The 13,935-nt window shown below is 41.5% G+C and overlaps 1 protein-coding gene across 1 annotated transcript in view; it reads right to left on the bottom strand.

Moving 5' to 3' along the window:
* hk2 (hexokinase 2) overlaps window positions 1-13,217 on the bottom strand; it is a 29,649-nt gene extending 16,432 nt beyond the window's left edge. Inside the window, 5 exon segments of the mRNA NM_001127073.1 lie at window positions 838-957; window positions 2,248-2,390; window positions 8,863-9,025; window positions 11,819-11,887; window positions 13,017-13,217. Coding sequence (NP_001120545.1) covers window positions 838-957; window positions 2,248-2,390; window positions 8,863-9,025; window positions 11,819-11,875 — 483 coding nt within the window. The 5' untranslated portion in view covers window positions 11,876-11,887; window positions 13,017-13,217.
* Between the last annotated feature and the right edge of the window lie 718 nt (window positions 13,218-13,935).

Below are 13,935 nucleotides of genomic sequence, written 5' to 3'. Positions count from 1 at the left end.
CTGAAAATCTGTTAAATGGCCAACCCAGGGTTGGTAGTACCACTTGTCTTACACAGCCTTATGGGCAACAGTCTCATAGGTGCAATTTGATTATCCCAGTGTGGCCAAATCACAAGAATTCTGGCTGTTCAAGTCCCATTCAAGGCAACTAACTGTAATGGCTTCAGCAGTTAAGCTGGCCATACACTGAAACAGCCATTTTCTAAAGGAGCAAATTTTTAAATGATTTGGTAACCAAGAAAGTCAGCCACATCTGAGTCAGCTGATAGACAGGCCCTAGAGCAACTGATCAGTTAACCCTGGGTGTTTGTGCAGACCGATAAGGGCGAGGATGGAATTTGACAGCCAGCTTGTCAATATATCCGTGATCTATGATCAATTATCAGTCATGGCCCCCATTGTTTCGGCAGCATACGGATGCCAATAAGCTGCCAACTCAGCAGTCAAGAAGTCTTTTAGCATGAAATGTCATAAAACACTGCTTCAAATTAACCCCTACTGCTGCAAGTATTGGCATGTATGGCTAACATGGCGTGCGTTTATTCGCACGACTATTTATATGCGGGTACTATTTATATGCGGGGCGTTGAGCGCATGTACCGTCAAATACCGCACAAAAATAGTCTTCACGACTAAAATAACGCATGCAGTATCGCACGTAATTTAACGCAAGTATGCTTTTAGTGAATCGTGCGTTAAGTCGCGAAAATTTAGATGCGATAAGAATTTTACCACATGCTATAAATAGCGCACGTTTTAACACCCTTTAGTGAATCGGCCCTCATATGTTTAGAGAACTGTATGAGCCTAAGTAATAAGTGAGGGAAATGACTTTACCTTGTCCAACTGACTCTGCACACAGGGAAACGAAAAGGTGAAACCAAGAGGCAAGACCTTCTGATGGAGTTTTTGTTGACGAAGGAATCGGCCGAGGCATTCAGCAACGTGATCAAAGAGCTGCAGAAATATTGCATTTAATAAACTGTATTATATCAAAGTAACGTAATGTATTATGTCACCATGCTCATTAAAACAGACAAAACAGAAGGGAGATCTAGGGAGAAATCTATATCTTGTGTTAGAATGCTGATTTCTTGGAGCACACACACACACACAAAAAAAACGTTTCCTACCTCTTACATATGCCGCAGAGAGGCCCCATCACAAGCACATTACATTATTGTAATAAATGACATCAGGCTATTTACTGTGCAAAGTACATTTGATTTAAAGCTATTATGTATAATAATTTATGTGAAGCAGCAGAGTAGCCAATCATTTATATTTCTATTTATAATAGAAATGCATTTCCCACACAGCTTCATTCCAGCCTGCTCTCCAAGAGTAATTGGGGGGATATCACTGTTTCCAACAGCAACCCGCAGGTTCTTTAAAGGGACACAATACCTAAAATACAGGCAACCTTATACAGAGCTGCAGTATTTCCCAAGTTTATAATAACTAATCAGAGATAAAGCTTTAATTATAGATTAGACTATTTTATCCATGCACACTGGACAACTTCACATTGACCTAAAATATTTTTTTTTAGGCTTAGTTGCCCTTCAAGAGGGGGATTGAAAACAACTGACTGATTCAAATGGAATAATGGAATAAAAGGGGCACAGTTTGCTCCAGATCTTAGGTCTTGCAGCACATAGAACCGATCAGATGTTTGCTTGCAATCAGCATTTTATAATATTGCTGTTTGAAAGCACTTAGTAGAACTGCTAGGGTGTTGCACCTTTGGTTAAATTACCCCATGAACACCCACTTCTCCTTCCCTGGCTCATCTATATTTCAGCATACCTACAATAAATACTAGGCCTGTTGGTGGTAGAAGAGAGACTCAGGAAGGAGTTGGATTGCTGTTTTTAGCACCTGAGAAAATACAGTGCTGAGCCAGGTAGCGGCCCTATTAATAATGTTTTGTGGGCAGAAAGGATTTTATTCCTTTTAAAGCCAATTGGAGGCAACCACACACATGTACATATCCAGCCAAGGTTGGACTGGCCCACAGGGGCACTGGGAGAAATCCCAGTGTGTTCCACTGTTCTGAGCTTGCCCATCTTCATAGTGCTGCTAGCCCATATTCAGACCTGGGACAAATTTTGCAGCTTTTAATACATAACTCCATAAGTTTTAATTGACTACACTTGAATCTACAGTTAAAAATACTTCCAAAAATACTGGTCAGGATCCCTGTTCTTGTGTATGATGTCCATATAACCTTGCGGATATAGTTACCTGCTGTCCTGTCCCATGCATAACTTCATCTGGAATGGCATAGACTTGACTCTCCATTTCTACTTTAGCGGAATCTTTTAGCTCTACGTGAAGGATTCGGAACTGGGCCCCTCCAAGGTCTAACACCAAGAAGTCTCCTCTTTCTACAAGGCAGAAAGAACAAAAAATGATTTGTAAAATTAAACTGAGATACCCATATGAACTTACACTTCCCAGGAAAGTGGCTCAGCAACGCAGTCTCCTGAAAAATAATCACTAAGGCACAGTGGAGCCATAAAAAAAAAAAAAGTATTTTTAACCACCATAAGAGATACAAGTAGGACTCCTCTGCTCAGTCCTGACATTTGTTCTATAAAGAATAATTTGTCATATTGTGGCATATTTGAAGTCACCGAGGCCAAAAGCAGTTTTTATACAAACCATGGGACTACAAGTTGGCTTCTACAGCTATTGGATCTCTTATCCAGAAACTGTTTATCTTGAAAGATACGAATCATAGATGGCACATCATTTTGTATGACAAGATTCAGTGACGCGGGTGACATAAATGACATCACTAAGCACCATTGGTGAATAATTTACAGGATTTTCATGGTTCTTGCTGTTCATCTATTACAGTGCAAACAAAAATATAGCCTGTGAAATTAAGGGGGCCCCCCAATCTTTTATACACATGAGTCACACTGAAATGGAAAAAGTGTCGGGGAGCAAAACAAGCATAAACAAAGTTCTGGGGGCGCCAAATAAGAATTATGATTGGCTGTTTGGTAGTCCCTATGTGGACTGGCAGCCTACAGAAGGCACTGTTTGGCTTTACACTGGGTTTTAATACAACCAAAACTTGCCTCCAAGCAAAGAATTCAAAAATAAGCACCTACTTTGAGGTCACTGGAAGCAACATAAAAGGGGTTGGGGAGCAGCATGTTACTCATGAGCCACTGGTTGGGGATCACTAATTTATAGGAATGACTAATCCTGAGTAACAAAATAACATGTAATAAATACTAGAGTGAACTAGGGAAGTTCAACAAGGAAGGAAAGCTGTTGGTTGCACGTACACACAGGGTTTAACCGTAACTAGTACGTGGCCTGGTGTCACAGTAGCCTCACCCTTTAAAAGAAATGCAGGCTAAACATAAGGCTCATATGAGATGGATGTTATAAGTTTGGCTAAAAAAAAAAATTACAAATGATTTACCTCTCCTCACCTCAACTGTGAGATGATCTGATTCACAGTGCAGCAGAAGAAATGCTTAATCTGGATACAAATAATAAAGAGTCTCTTAATGAGTTCAGAGCAAGCTGCCTTGACTAGAATGTCATCACTTTGTATGTGAATACAGTAATACAGATCTACAGATCAACATTGTGACAGTGGAGTGACATCTGCTGACACACAAAATGATAGCCCATCAGCACCCAGGGAACTATTAAAATAATGAACCGTGACATGGTGATAAATTGGCATCACAATGGATAACGCATATTGTGAAGGTAAATACTCTGAACAAAAGGAGAAAGCGCCACTGAAAACTGGAGAGGAAAAAGTATGTCAGTACAAGTTTAGTGTGAGATCAAAAAAATTATCCCTTTATGAAATATGTTCTAATTTGCCCAGGGTTAAAGGGATAGCATGTTTAGTTTATATTATATTGACCCACTGTGCAGGGTTCCCTTAGTGGATGTGTGTCCTGCTTTAGTAATACTTTCTATAATGTGAAATGTAAATTTATAGTCTTATAGAGCACATTTTTTGTAAATTGTAAGCTAAAAAGAACAAGATAATGTAGGTTTATAAATCAAAGATAGAGAGACCAATTTGAAAAGGCTCCTATGGTTAGGACATTCTATAATACACACTAAAGGGTAAATAAAAAGATTAACCACCTCTTAGGTAACTTGGTACAGAAGATCATTGTTGGGATTGTCGTCTCACCATTTGGGCTTTTTAAAAATGGGCATTTTTTGTGCATTTAAAAAAGTGTGCTGAGAGGGTATAAACACACTCTGCACTAGGGAATGTTAAGCCTTATGGTCAATGGGACTGATCAACAAATACAAATGCTGTGTGTGATGTCCCTGAGAGTCTTGAGAGCCAGGGAAAAATTGCAGACAAATTACTGCCACTAAATAACAAACAGCAGTCAAGTCCACATGTTACAGGGCTTATGGCATTCGGATACAGGCTACAGACAGCATTAGAAGCTAATAAATACATAAATCTGACTGCTGATGCTAAAAATATGTTGCACTGTCCAAATCATATGAACTTCAAATTAGTAATGCAACTTGGTCTCACAGCCATTGGCTAAATATAACTGTAGCCACAACTAGTTGTTTATAGCCTTACAATTCAGGCCTCAAGACTTTCTATACACAAATACAGTCAGTCCAAACATACTCCCCCATGAACTACAAATCCCAGCATCCTCTGTTTTGAGAATATGGGAAGGTTTTTGCTCACAACAGCTCAAGTGCTGCAAGGTCAACATTCCATTAATGCCCATATTCAGACTTGGGACAAACTTTGCAGTTTTTAATACATAACTCCATAAGTTTTAATTGACTACACTTGAATACTTCCAAAAATACTGGTCAGGATCCCTGTTCTTGTGTACTATGTCCATATAACCTTCCGGATATAGTTACCTGCTGCCCTGTCCCATGCATAACTTCATCTGGAATGGCATAGACTTGACTCTTCATTTCTACTTTAGCGGAATCTTTTAGCTCTACGTGAAGGATTTGGAACTGGGCCCCAACTAGCTGTTTATTGCCTTACAATTCAGGCCTCAAGACTTTCTATACACAAATACAGTCAGTCCAAACATACTCCCCCACGAACTACGAATCCCAGCATCCTCTGTTTTGAGAATATGGGAAGGTTTTTGCTCACAACAGCTGAAGTGCTGCAAGGTCAACATTCCATTAATAATAATATTAAGATTGTCAGCCATTTCTAACACAAGTGAAAAGCTTCATACTCTCAGGAAAGCTTATTATTAGTTTGGCAAAAGAATAAAACAAGGAACTAAACAATACAATATAAACGTTAATGCAATAAAACAGTGACATTATCTAGATCCTACCACTCAGACACTGGCAGCCACAGAGACCAGGCAGTTAAACTGCTTTAATGAGCACTGAATTACCTTCCCTCTGATTACTGCATTTGGTGCATTTGTGCAGGATTTACTCCTCGCTTGCCAAAGTACACACGGCTCACTTAACCCCTTTTTTTACACAGGTGCCTGAATGTGTGTCTATAAAAATTTGTGTAAAAATGCAAATACGTTTTTTTATGTAGCTAAGTGCGTTGAGTTGAGCACTATGAGAGCTCCTCGAGTGCATTCAAATGCAACCTGTTGCTGTGATGTGCAAAACAAAGAGATGCTAGGTACAATCAAATGTATTCAATTCGCTCATGTGCTTATATGTGCTGAAAAAATGCACAAAAAAATAACCTCCACAAAGCTGGAGAACACAATACCTGCCACTCCTGATGCACAAAGGTTATTATTAAGGCTGCAGCATCCCCTAAATCACTAAGGATTCCTTCTCCCTTGTAACTCACTCTGCCCCCTCCCTTAGGAACTGACTTTGGCTCTTGGCTAACTAAGCATGCTCAGTTCTTCCAAACACACCCTCCTGTCTAGCAGCCATCTAGCAGCCAATGAAGAACTCTGCTCTAGCTGTGCACTCTGCTAGAGAAACATTTTTTTTCTGCTGACCTCCTCTCCTGAACTCAGTTTAATCATTAAATTGCACAATCCAAGCAGTACTTTTTCTCAAAGTAAGTTCTGCCTGTGTAAGCCTGCATTCTTCATTGTATGAACTTTACAGTGCACATGTGCTGTCAGGGCCGGATTTATAAGCCGGGCGCCCCGAGGCCGCCCCCTGTCCGTCGCCCAAGCCCCCCCGCACGCATGTGCGAACGTTGGCATGCGCGCACCCCCCCATGCGACTCGCGATCGCGCATGCGCGGGTCTTCAATTGCATACGGAGCAGTGGGGGAGAGGTCCCCATTGCTCCGTATACGAGAAAAACTTTAATATTTTGGTACGGCGGGGCGGCATGCTGCCCCCCAAATTGTGCCGCCCTAGGCCCGGGCCTTTGTGGCCTTTCCACAAATCCGGGCCTGTGTGCTGTTTGCAAATGTCACTGAAGATGTATGAGAGGGAAAATGGCTGCAGGGAAAGCTGCTATTTTTTTTTAGGAAAATGGGATGTTGCTGTGACCGGAGGGGATACATGCAATGGTGTCGTTTGGGTGGGGGAAATGTGTCCAAGATATATATACATGATAGGAAAATATAGAGTTTTCCAACATGTTTGATCGTGGTCTCTGTCCAGTGAGCTCTGTGGGTGCAGTCCCCACAGAGAGTAATGGGGTCAGATACATGTGAAGTTCCAGTGCTCTGAAACACCCAAAAACACCACTGCAAAGGATCACAGTTGTCAATACCAAAGGCCCTTTATCTTCCTAAGTCCAGTTTCAGTTTGCTACACCTTGTGAGCTGGCCACCCAGTATGTGCTAAAGAGAGATCATAACCTTATCCGCCGTGACCCTGATTGATCTGAGAAGTACTCATTGAGAGCTTCCCCCAGAGCAAGGCTCAATGTTAGAGCTGCATGAGTGAGTGCAGAGCTGCAGGGGAGAGAGAAAGCCAAGCCAAGCTGCAAAATATATTTACCATAAAAATAGACAAGATCTTTTTAAAGCATCTTTTAATGGCTGATGGAACAATACTGTTGATCAGAAATGGCAGGTCTGGGCAGGAGAATGTTTGTTAAAATGCTTCTTTGTTTATTTTTAGTATCAGTTGCATTTTTGTACTTGACCCTGTGCATCCCCATGTGTTCAACAAGCAAAGTACAAGCTGTCCATAAGACATTCTCCCAGCTACAAAGGTGACCCTACATTACAAGCAATGCCCCTCAAAACAGCTGCAAGGAGCAGGTATGACTGACCATGCACCATTAAGCTTCCGTATCATGGTTATCATGGTTTCTTGTTGCTGCATTTGAAAATTATTATTATTGAGATGTTCAATTAAGTACTTTGGAAATTAGTCAACCATTTATCCCCTCTGCATTGTAGGTTTGTGTCCAGCCCTGTGTGAATAGGGCCCTACAGCTCAGCTAGACCTACTTTCCAACACAATACTGTCCATTTAAATGCACAAAATGGAAGCTCCAAATTCCAGTGGGTATCTTTAAAGGGGTAGCTCACCAAATATGATGCAGACAGCAGAATTCTAAGACAAAATTTCAATTTGTTGTGCCTTGTTAATCAATTTAACTGATATTTGTTCTGTGGCTATCTGGTCTCTCTGGGGGTGGGGGAGGCAAAGTCACAATGCTGGGGGCTGGGGCATTTTTCCAATTTGTCTTCTACCTATCGGACTTTGGAGCTGTCTCCAATGCAATGTCAAACACTGACACTTTGTGGGCAGAAGCTATTTCACTGACACAGGGCCTGTAATGTGCTTTGCAGGTAGACAGGGGGCACAGTGGTCTGAGAGGTGGCAGCTGGATAGTTTAATAAAGGGATAGTAACATGTTCCTTATAAACATGGAGAAGTGTCACTATCCCTTTAAGTGTCAATTAATCGCTTACATCAGAGCTACAGCCCAGCTTCCTGAAATGTGATTTCTTCATCTTTCTGTCATATGTTGTAAATGAGCAAGACAATTCTATGATAATGGCTTTTTGTTCCTCTTAAGCATCAGGGACCATTGGGCAACATTCCTGTTGCATGCCGAGAAATGAAAAGCCTATATTGTCCGAGCTTTAATTTAGTGCTGGGAAAGCCAAGATAGAACACAACAACAGGATGATGCCAAGCACGTTCCTAAACATGTCTCTCTATGTCAAAGAGCCAATAGAACCTAACCCTTATATGTAATAAAACACACTTCATTTGCCAGTAGCAGTAACCCCTAGCAACCAATAAGATGTTGCTTTTATATAGCTGAATATAAAAATTCTACCTGCTGACTGGTTGCTACGCGTTACTGCACTTAGTGCCTTTTATTACATAATGTTTGCCTTTGTTCTTGCCCATGAAAATATATAAATAGATTAATATTAAGAACCCACACTGCAGTGCTGCACTGAGAACCATTCTTAGGTTATACACCAACAGGTGTTACAGCTTGCTTGTTCCATAGCACTCTCTGCACACGAAGAGCTAAAATTCTAATTTAAAAACAGGAAAGTTACCAAGAAAAGGTGTTTGCTGCTACCTGAAGCAGGTTTCTCAGCAGCGCCCCTGCAAGCAATATAGACTGACAGTCGTGACATTTTTATATATAGGAGCTGGGGCTGTGAGGGCTCAGCAGGCAATGTTTGCCGGTGAAAGTCACATTCGCAAGCTGGAGGTAACAGTTAGGTCCAGCACCTAGGGTGGCACAAATACAGCACCCAGAAGGGATTGCACAGCAGGAGGATTACTATAAACCAAACTGGAATAAAATTACTTCTGGCGAATGACCAAAACCCTCAGATTTTCTTATCAAACTGCATTTTGCATTTATCACAGTGTGAATGGACAAATTCTAATCCTAAATATGTCCTGTTTTTGACACTCATTTTCTTCACAGGCAACTTACCAGTTCCATCCGGGGTAGAACGGACATATGTCGGCAACATTTTTAGGGTAGATGGTTTCTGAGGTGTTTTCATTAGCCCCCTCTCCATGTTGGCCAACATTAGGTCCCTCACAGATAAGAGCTGCACCTGGGACAGGTGGAATGGTTGAAGGCAGCATTCAATCTAAATAAAGAAGGAAGAAAATGATATTATCCAGTATAGGTTAGGATGGATGTTATGTTTATGATGGGGGTAAACTGTGCATTTCTAATATTTTTATCTTGGCCAAAAGAATTTTTGGGTTCAGAATTCTGAGGATATGGTGTGAGATAATATTTTTAGCAGAGAAACCAAGTTCCCTTATTCTAATCAACCAAGATATTTTTGACTTCGCAAAGTGACAAACAGGCCATTTTACTCCACTAAGTGCAGCTTTATAAGGCTGACCTTTATCTTACTGCTTTAGTCCATAAAGCAAGGGTATTATTTTCCAAGTCGAGTCTTGTCTCAGTTCCTATTAGAAACAGAACATTTCTATGGTATTTTGTTGGGCTTAATTATCAATGGGTGAAAGTGAGAGTTCAACCTTTTATACTCTTTTTAAAATGCCATTGAAATGAATGGAGAGTGGTGTGATTTTACTTTGGTGATCTGTGGAAACCTCTAGTTTCACTATTTGATAAATATACCCCCAAGTATTTCAAGCAGTGCGTCCAGTTATCTTCCTCCCCAATAACTGCTAAAAAGAAAGTTGTATATCTTCCCTTTAAATTGTTATCAAATTCTACGACTGCACAGTGTGCCCACCAACCCTACAGTAGAGAATAGTAGAGGTGTTAGCATCATGCTGCTGGGTGTCTATCTAGGGTTGCCAGCTTTAGTGTGAAGGAAACCTGTGTAAGGGGTGGGGGAGTGACATCACGGGGGCAGGGTGACAATGTCACAGGGAGTGGGACACATGGCATCAGGGGCGGGGCTACTACATGGTCAGAAAGAGTCCTTATTTGGAAAAACATCAGGCAGTTTTGACCTAGACAGTCCCTCTGAAAACTGGTCTGACTGAGTCAAAAATTGACAGGTGGTAATGTAACTTCTATAATTTGGGCTAACTATCAATAATATCACATCAAAAACCATTACGTTTTAGTGATTTTGAGAACAAAATTGTAGTGTAGGATTTATTAAATAGGAAAATAAGAGAATTGGTCAAGGGCCTGAAGTATCTGTACTTTGCCTTGAAATATCCTACTGCTGGGACTGTAAATGGAAATAGAAAGAAGAATATTATTAGCATCATTTATACACCCTTCCAAACAATTCCATAGTCTGTGGTATGATTGCGTTGCTAATATAACTTTGTTAATTTCCTGTTAGTGTTAGTAAGAAACATTATTTTGAAATGCAGAAGTAAAAAACAGAACATAATATTTTACATGGATTTATCATCATAAAAAAGGTGGGGATGGAAATTCACATTTCACATTTTTTCTAATAATCAATAAAGCTGTAGTGTGTATTAAGATGAATGGAACTATTATACTCAGTGGGGTATCCCGGTAAGCACCTGTGAGCCTTCCACTCTTCCCACTTACACGTAGCTCTGGTTAAGGTGGATGTACATGGCAGCATAGACACCAGTGTGTTCTGCATTCAAAGTAATGATTAACCCAGTAGCATCAGCTTTTTTAGAAGATGGTGCTACAGTCAGATGATCCCAGTGGAGCCCATAAAAGGGCAACCACTTGGGAGTTTTAACCTTGAATGCAAGTAAGTTGCAGGTAAAACTCAGTCCCTGTGTAAAATGTATAATGAAGCAGTAGAATTCTTAATGAATCAAATGAAACTGAGTGTAGGACTGGCCAGAATATATTGAATATATTGCAATATATGGACAAACAACTCCTGTTTTGCTTAAAGGGGAGGGCATTTTAGTAGCTTAATGCACAGAATGTCTTAATGTCTTTAATGTACTGAAAATGGGAGAGTGCAGAGGACTTCTTGTCTTTGTCGACCTGCGTGTTTACCCACAGGTAAAAAGATTTGGGACGATCTAATAACTAAATGGAAGATTGTGAGTAAAGGTGACCATAAATGGGCAGATTTGAGGCTGCCAATTCAGCCCCTTCATTCCAGTTTGGGATATGTATAGGGCCCTTCTAAAGGTGGACATACATATAGCAATATTGAATACCTCCACTGACGTTCAGGGCTGAATCGTCAGATATGGAAGTAGATACAATAGAATCTACCTCCACCTGCCGATTCAGCCCTAAACATAGATTTTGCTCTGGCGCCTTCAATGGTGCCCGATCAAAATCTTTTAATCTGGCCGATCAATGAGACAACCGATATCGGCAGCCTTTTGCGATATCGGTCGCCGCTTCAAGCCGCCATACACGCACCAAATAAAGTATAAAACGAGGTTTCATACATCGGTGTGTCTATAGCCAGCTTAAGGGCCTTCCCTGAAAATCAGGCAGATATCGATCAGGCAGGTTTGATTTTTCTGCACGTAGATGTGGTCCTCATAGCATAGCAGAAATTATAATCTAATTGTCGACCCAGAGCCAAATGACCAGTTCAGACCATTATTGCCCAACCTAATACTTAATAGAGAGAAGGCAGGTCAAATGCAAGTTATAAAATCCTTTTTCAAGTTTAGGCCAGGAAGGGGCAGATAAGGGAGGGCTGCTCTCTGCCTGTCACTGCTTCCCACTTGTACAGCTGCAGTTTCCAGCCTAATATCAGGATCTGTCAAAATGCCAAATGTGACATTAACCATATACTTAATCCATACTGTTTAGATGAGTGATCAAGACAAATCATCAGAAATGTTTATTATGTTATTATACATATATTATTACATTTTATTATCAGCACTAAATAAAGGCAAATACAAGTGAAACCCTATACATTATAACTAAGTTATTCCCTATTCCCTAAGAAAACACTAGCACACAATGATCCTGTACTTACCTGATTACACTTGACTTGATGATTATCGTGAGTCTCATCTCCCCTGGGGTTCACCATCTCTAGACGTCTCTGCCAATGCAGATCACACATGATAAGCAGGAAAAACCAGAATGAAAAGAAGAAATAAGCGCAGCCAAAGTGGATAATGAAGCAGATAACAGAAAGCAAGTAATGCCATTGATATGAAGGTTCCAGTAACAGTTATACAGAACGAAAGGGGAAACACCCAGTCCAGGGGCAGTCCCTTATTCCTCTTCCAACTTCAGTTTCACTTTAGAGATCCAGCCATTTGGGAGATCATATGATATGGCTAATCTAATAGGGGTTAAGTTTTTTAATTATCTAAACAGTTACAAGTGGCTGGGGCTCTGTCACTAGCAGGGTTAATTTTAGGTCACTAGCAGGGTTCCCTGGAAATGAGGCGTTAGAGCACTGTGCACCTTACTGTAATCCCACAGCACAGCCAGTAGCAAGGATTCACTCAGAGTCACTCACTGACTAACAGTTTAATTATAGGTTATTAGAAAAAATATTATTACCAAAGAATGGGGGGGGGGGCTAAAATGAAGTTGCTGTGTGACACTTTATCTTCAAATTACACCACTTTCTTAGTTTTCACAGTACAAACAATTATTCACTTTGTATGCATCTGTACTTTGTATTTATTATTGTGCTTTGTATTTATCTATTTATATATTATTGATGTATTAATTGATTATTCTGCTGTACAGTGCTGTGTACATAGGTAGCACTTTATAAATATACATATGTACATAATAATGAGTTGAGGAATCCATATAAGTTTGTTGAAGCCATTGTAACATGTAGCACATATACCACTCACCCCCAAGGTACAAGGGCAGCTGGCCAGGTGTTGCACCACAACCCCCACATCCCACCCAAAAGCTGTGCCAGGGAAATATGGGAGTTGAATTTCAGCAACAGTACAGTACAGAGCAGCAGTTTGTACATAAATTATTCAGACAACCCATTTAAATTTCCACTCGCTTAAAGCATATGCTAAGTTTGGCGAGATCTTAAAATTGCTATAATGAAGCGCCCTACAGCTCCTAACCCCGCTGGGCGCAACAAATCTATCACTCTGTAGCCTGAGTAATCTCTAGCGCATACAGATCAGCATGTGGGGCACTTACACACCATATGGTGCTGCGCCAGACTATACAGTGACACTCAGTACCTGCTGCTCCAGTCACTCCCTGTGCCCAAGCAATTGCCTCTCCTGCTGCAGTTGCCGCGATCTCTGCCGCTCGGTGTCGCTCTTGGCGCAATCAGCGCTGCGATGTGCGGAACAGCTGAACAGAAGTGGGTTCTCCTTTAGCGCCTGCACTAGTGTATTGTGCCCCTGTTATGGCTACTGCCCAGGGATGCGCTGCACAAGTATAACCTACTGCGCTAAATACAGTTAGTGATTTGGTGAATTCCGGCACCTTTCTGCCGCGCCCTCCCATGCCTTTATCCACGAACCCTCCCACCTCCGCAGAGCAAACTGGCTCCTCCTTCTGTCCTGGCACCAAACTGCAGAAACTGGCCAAACAGTTGGCCAATCACTGAGAACTATTTAAACGGAAAAAGTTTCTTTTGGCAGGGCGCATTGCAAGTGAGTGCCAGGCTGGGCATCTGCTGTTAAGGGTAAGGAGACAAAGCATTTTGAGGCATAGGCACCATGGAATTCCCAAACCCTTTTATATTTTTGCTGTGTTTTTGTTTGGAAAACTCACAGGGCAACTAACTGCTGGGGGAACCAACACAGCACCCACATGCTCAGGGAGTAAACACCTGTCCTCCTTCTGGTAGAGCCCAAGGGCACCTCCCTGTCAGACAACCCAACACACCACTGTGCTTCTAGTAGAGCCCAAGGGCACCTCCCTGTTAGACAACCCAAAACACCACTGTACTTCTGGTAGAGCCCAAGGGCACCTCCCTGTTAGACAACCCAAAACACCACTGTACTTCTGGTAGAGCCCAAGGGCACCTCCCTGTTAGACAACCCAACACACCACTGTACGTCTGGTAGAGCCCAAGGGCACCTCCCTGTTAGACAACCCAACACACCACTGTACGTCTGGTAGAGCCCAAGGGCACCTCCCTGTTAGACA

The sequence above is a fragment of the Xenopus tropicalis genome, chromosome 3 (genome assembly GCF_000004195.4).
Source record: "Xenopus tropicalis strain Nigerian chromosome 3, UCB_Xtro_10.0, whole genome shotgun sequence".
NCBI classification, from domain to species: Eukaryota; Metazoa; Chordata; class Amphibia; order Anura; family Pipidae; genus Xenopus; species Xenopus tropicalis.
The sequence above is the reverse complement of the archived record's forward strand: the minus strand, read 5'-3'. Positions and strand labels throughout refer to the sequence as shown.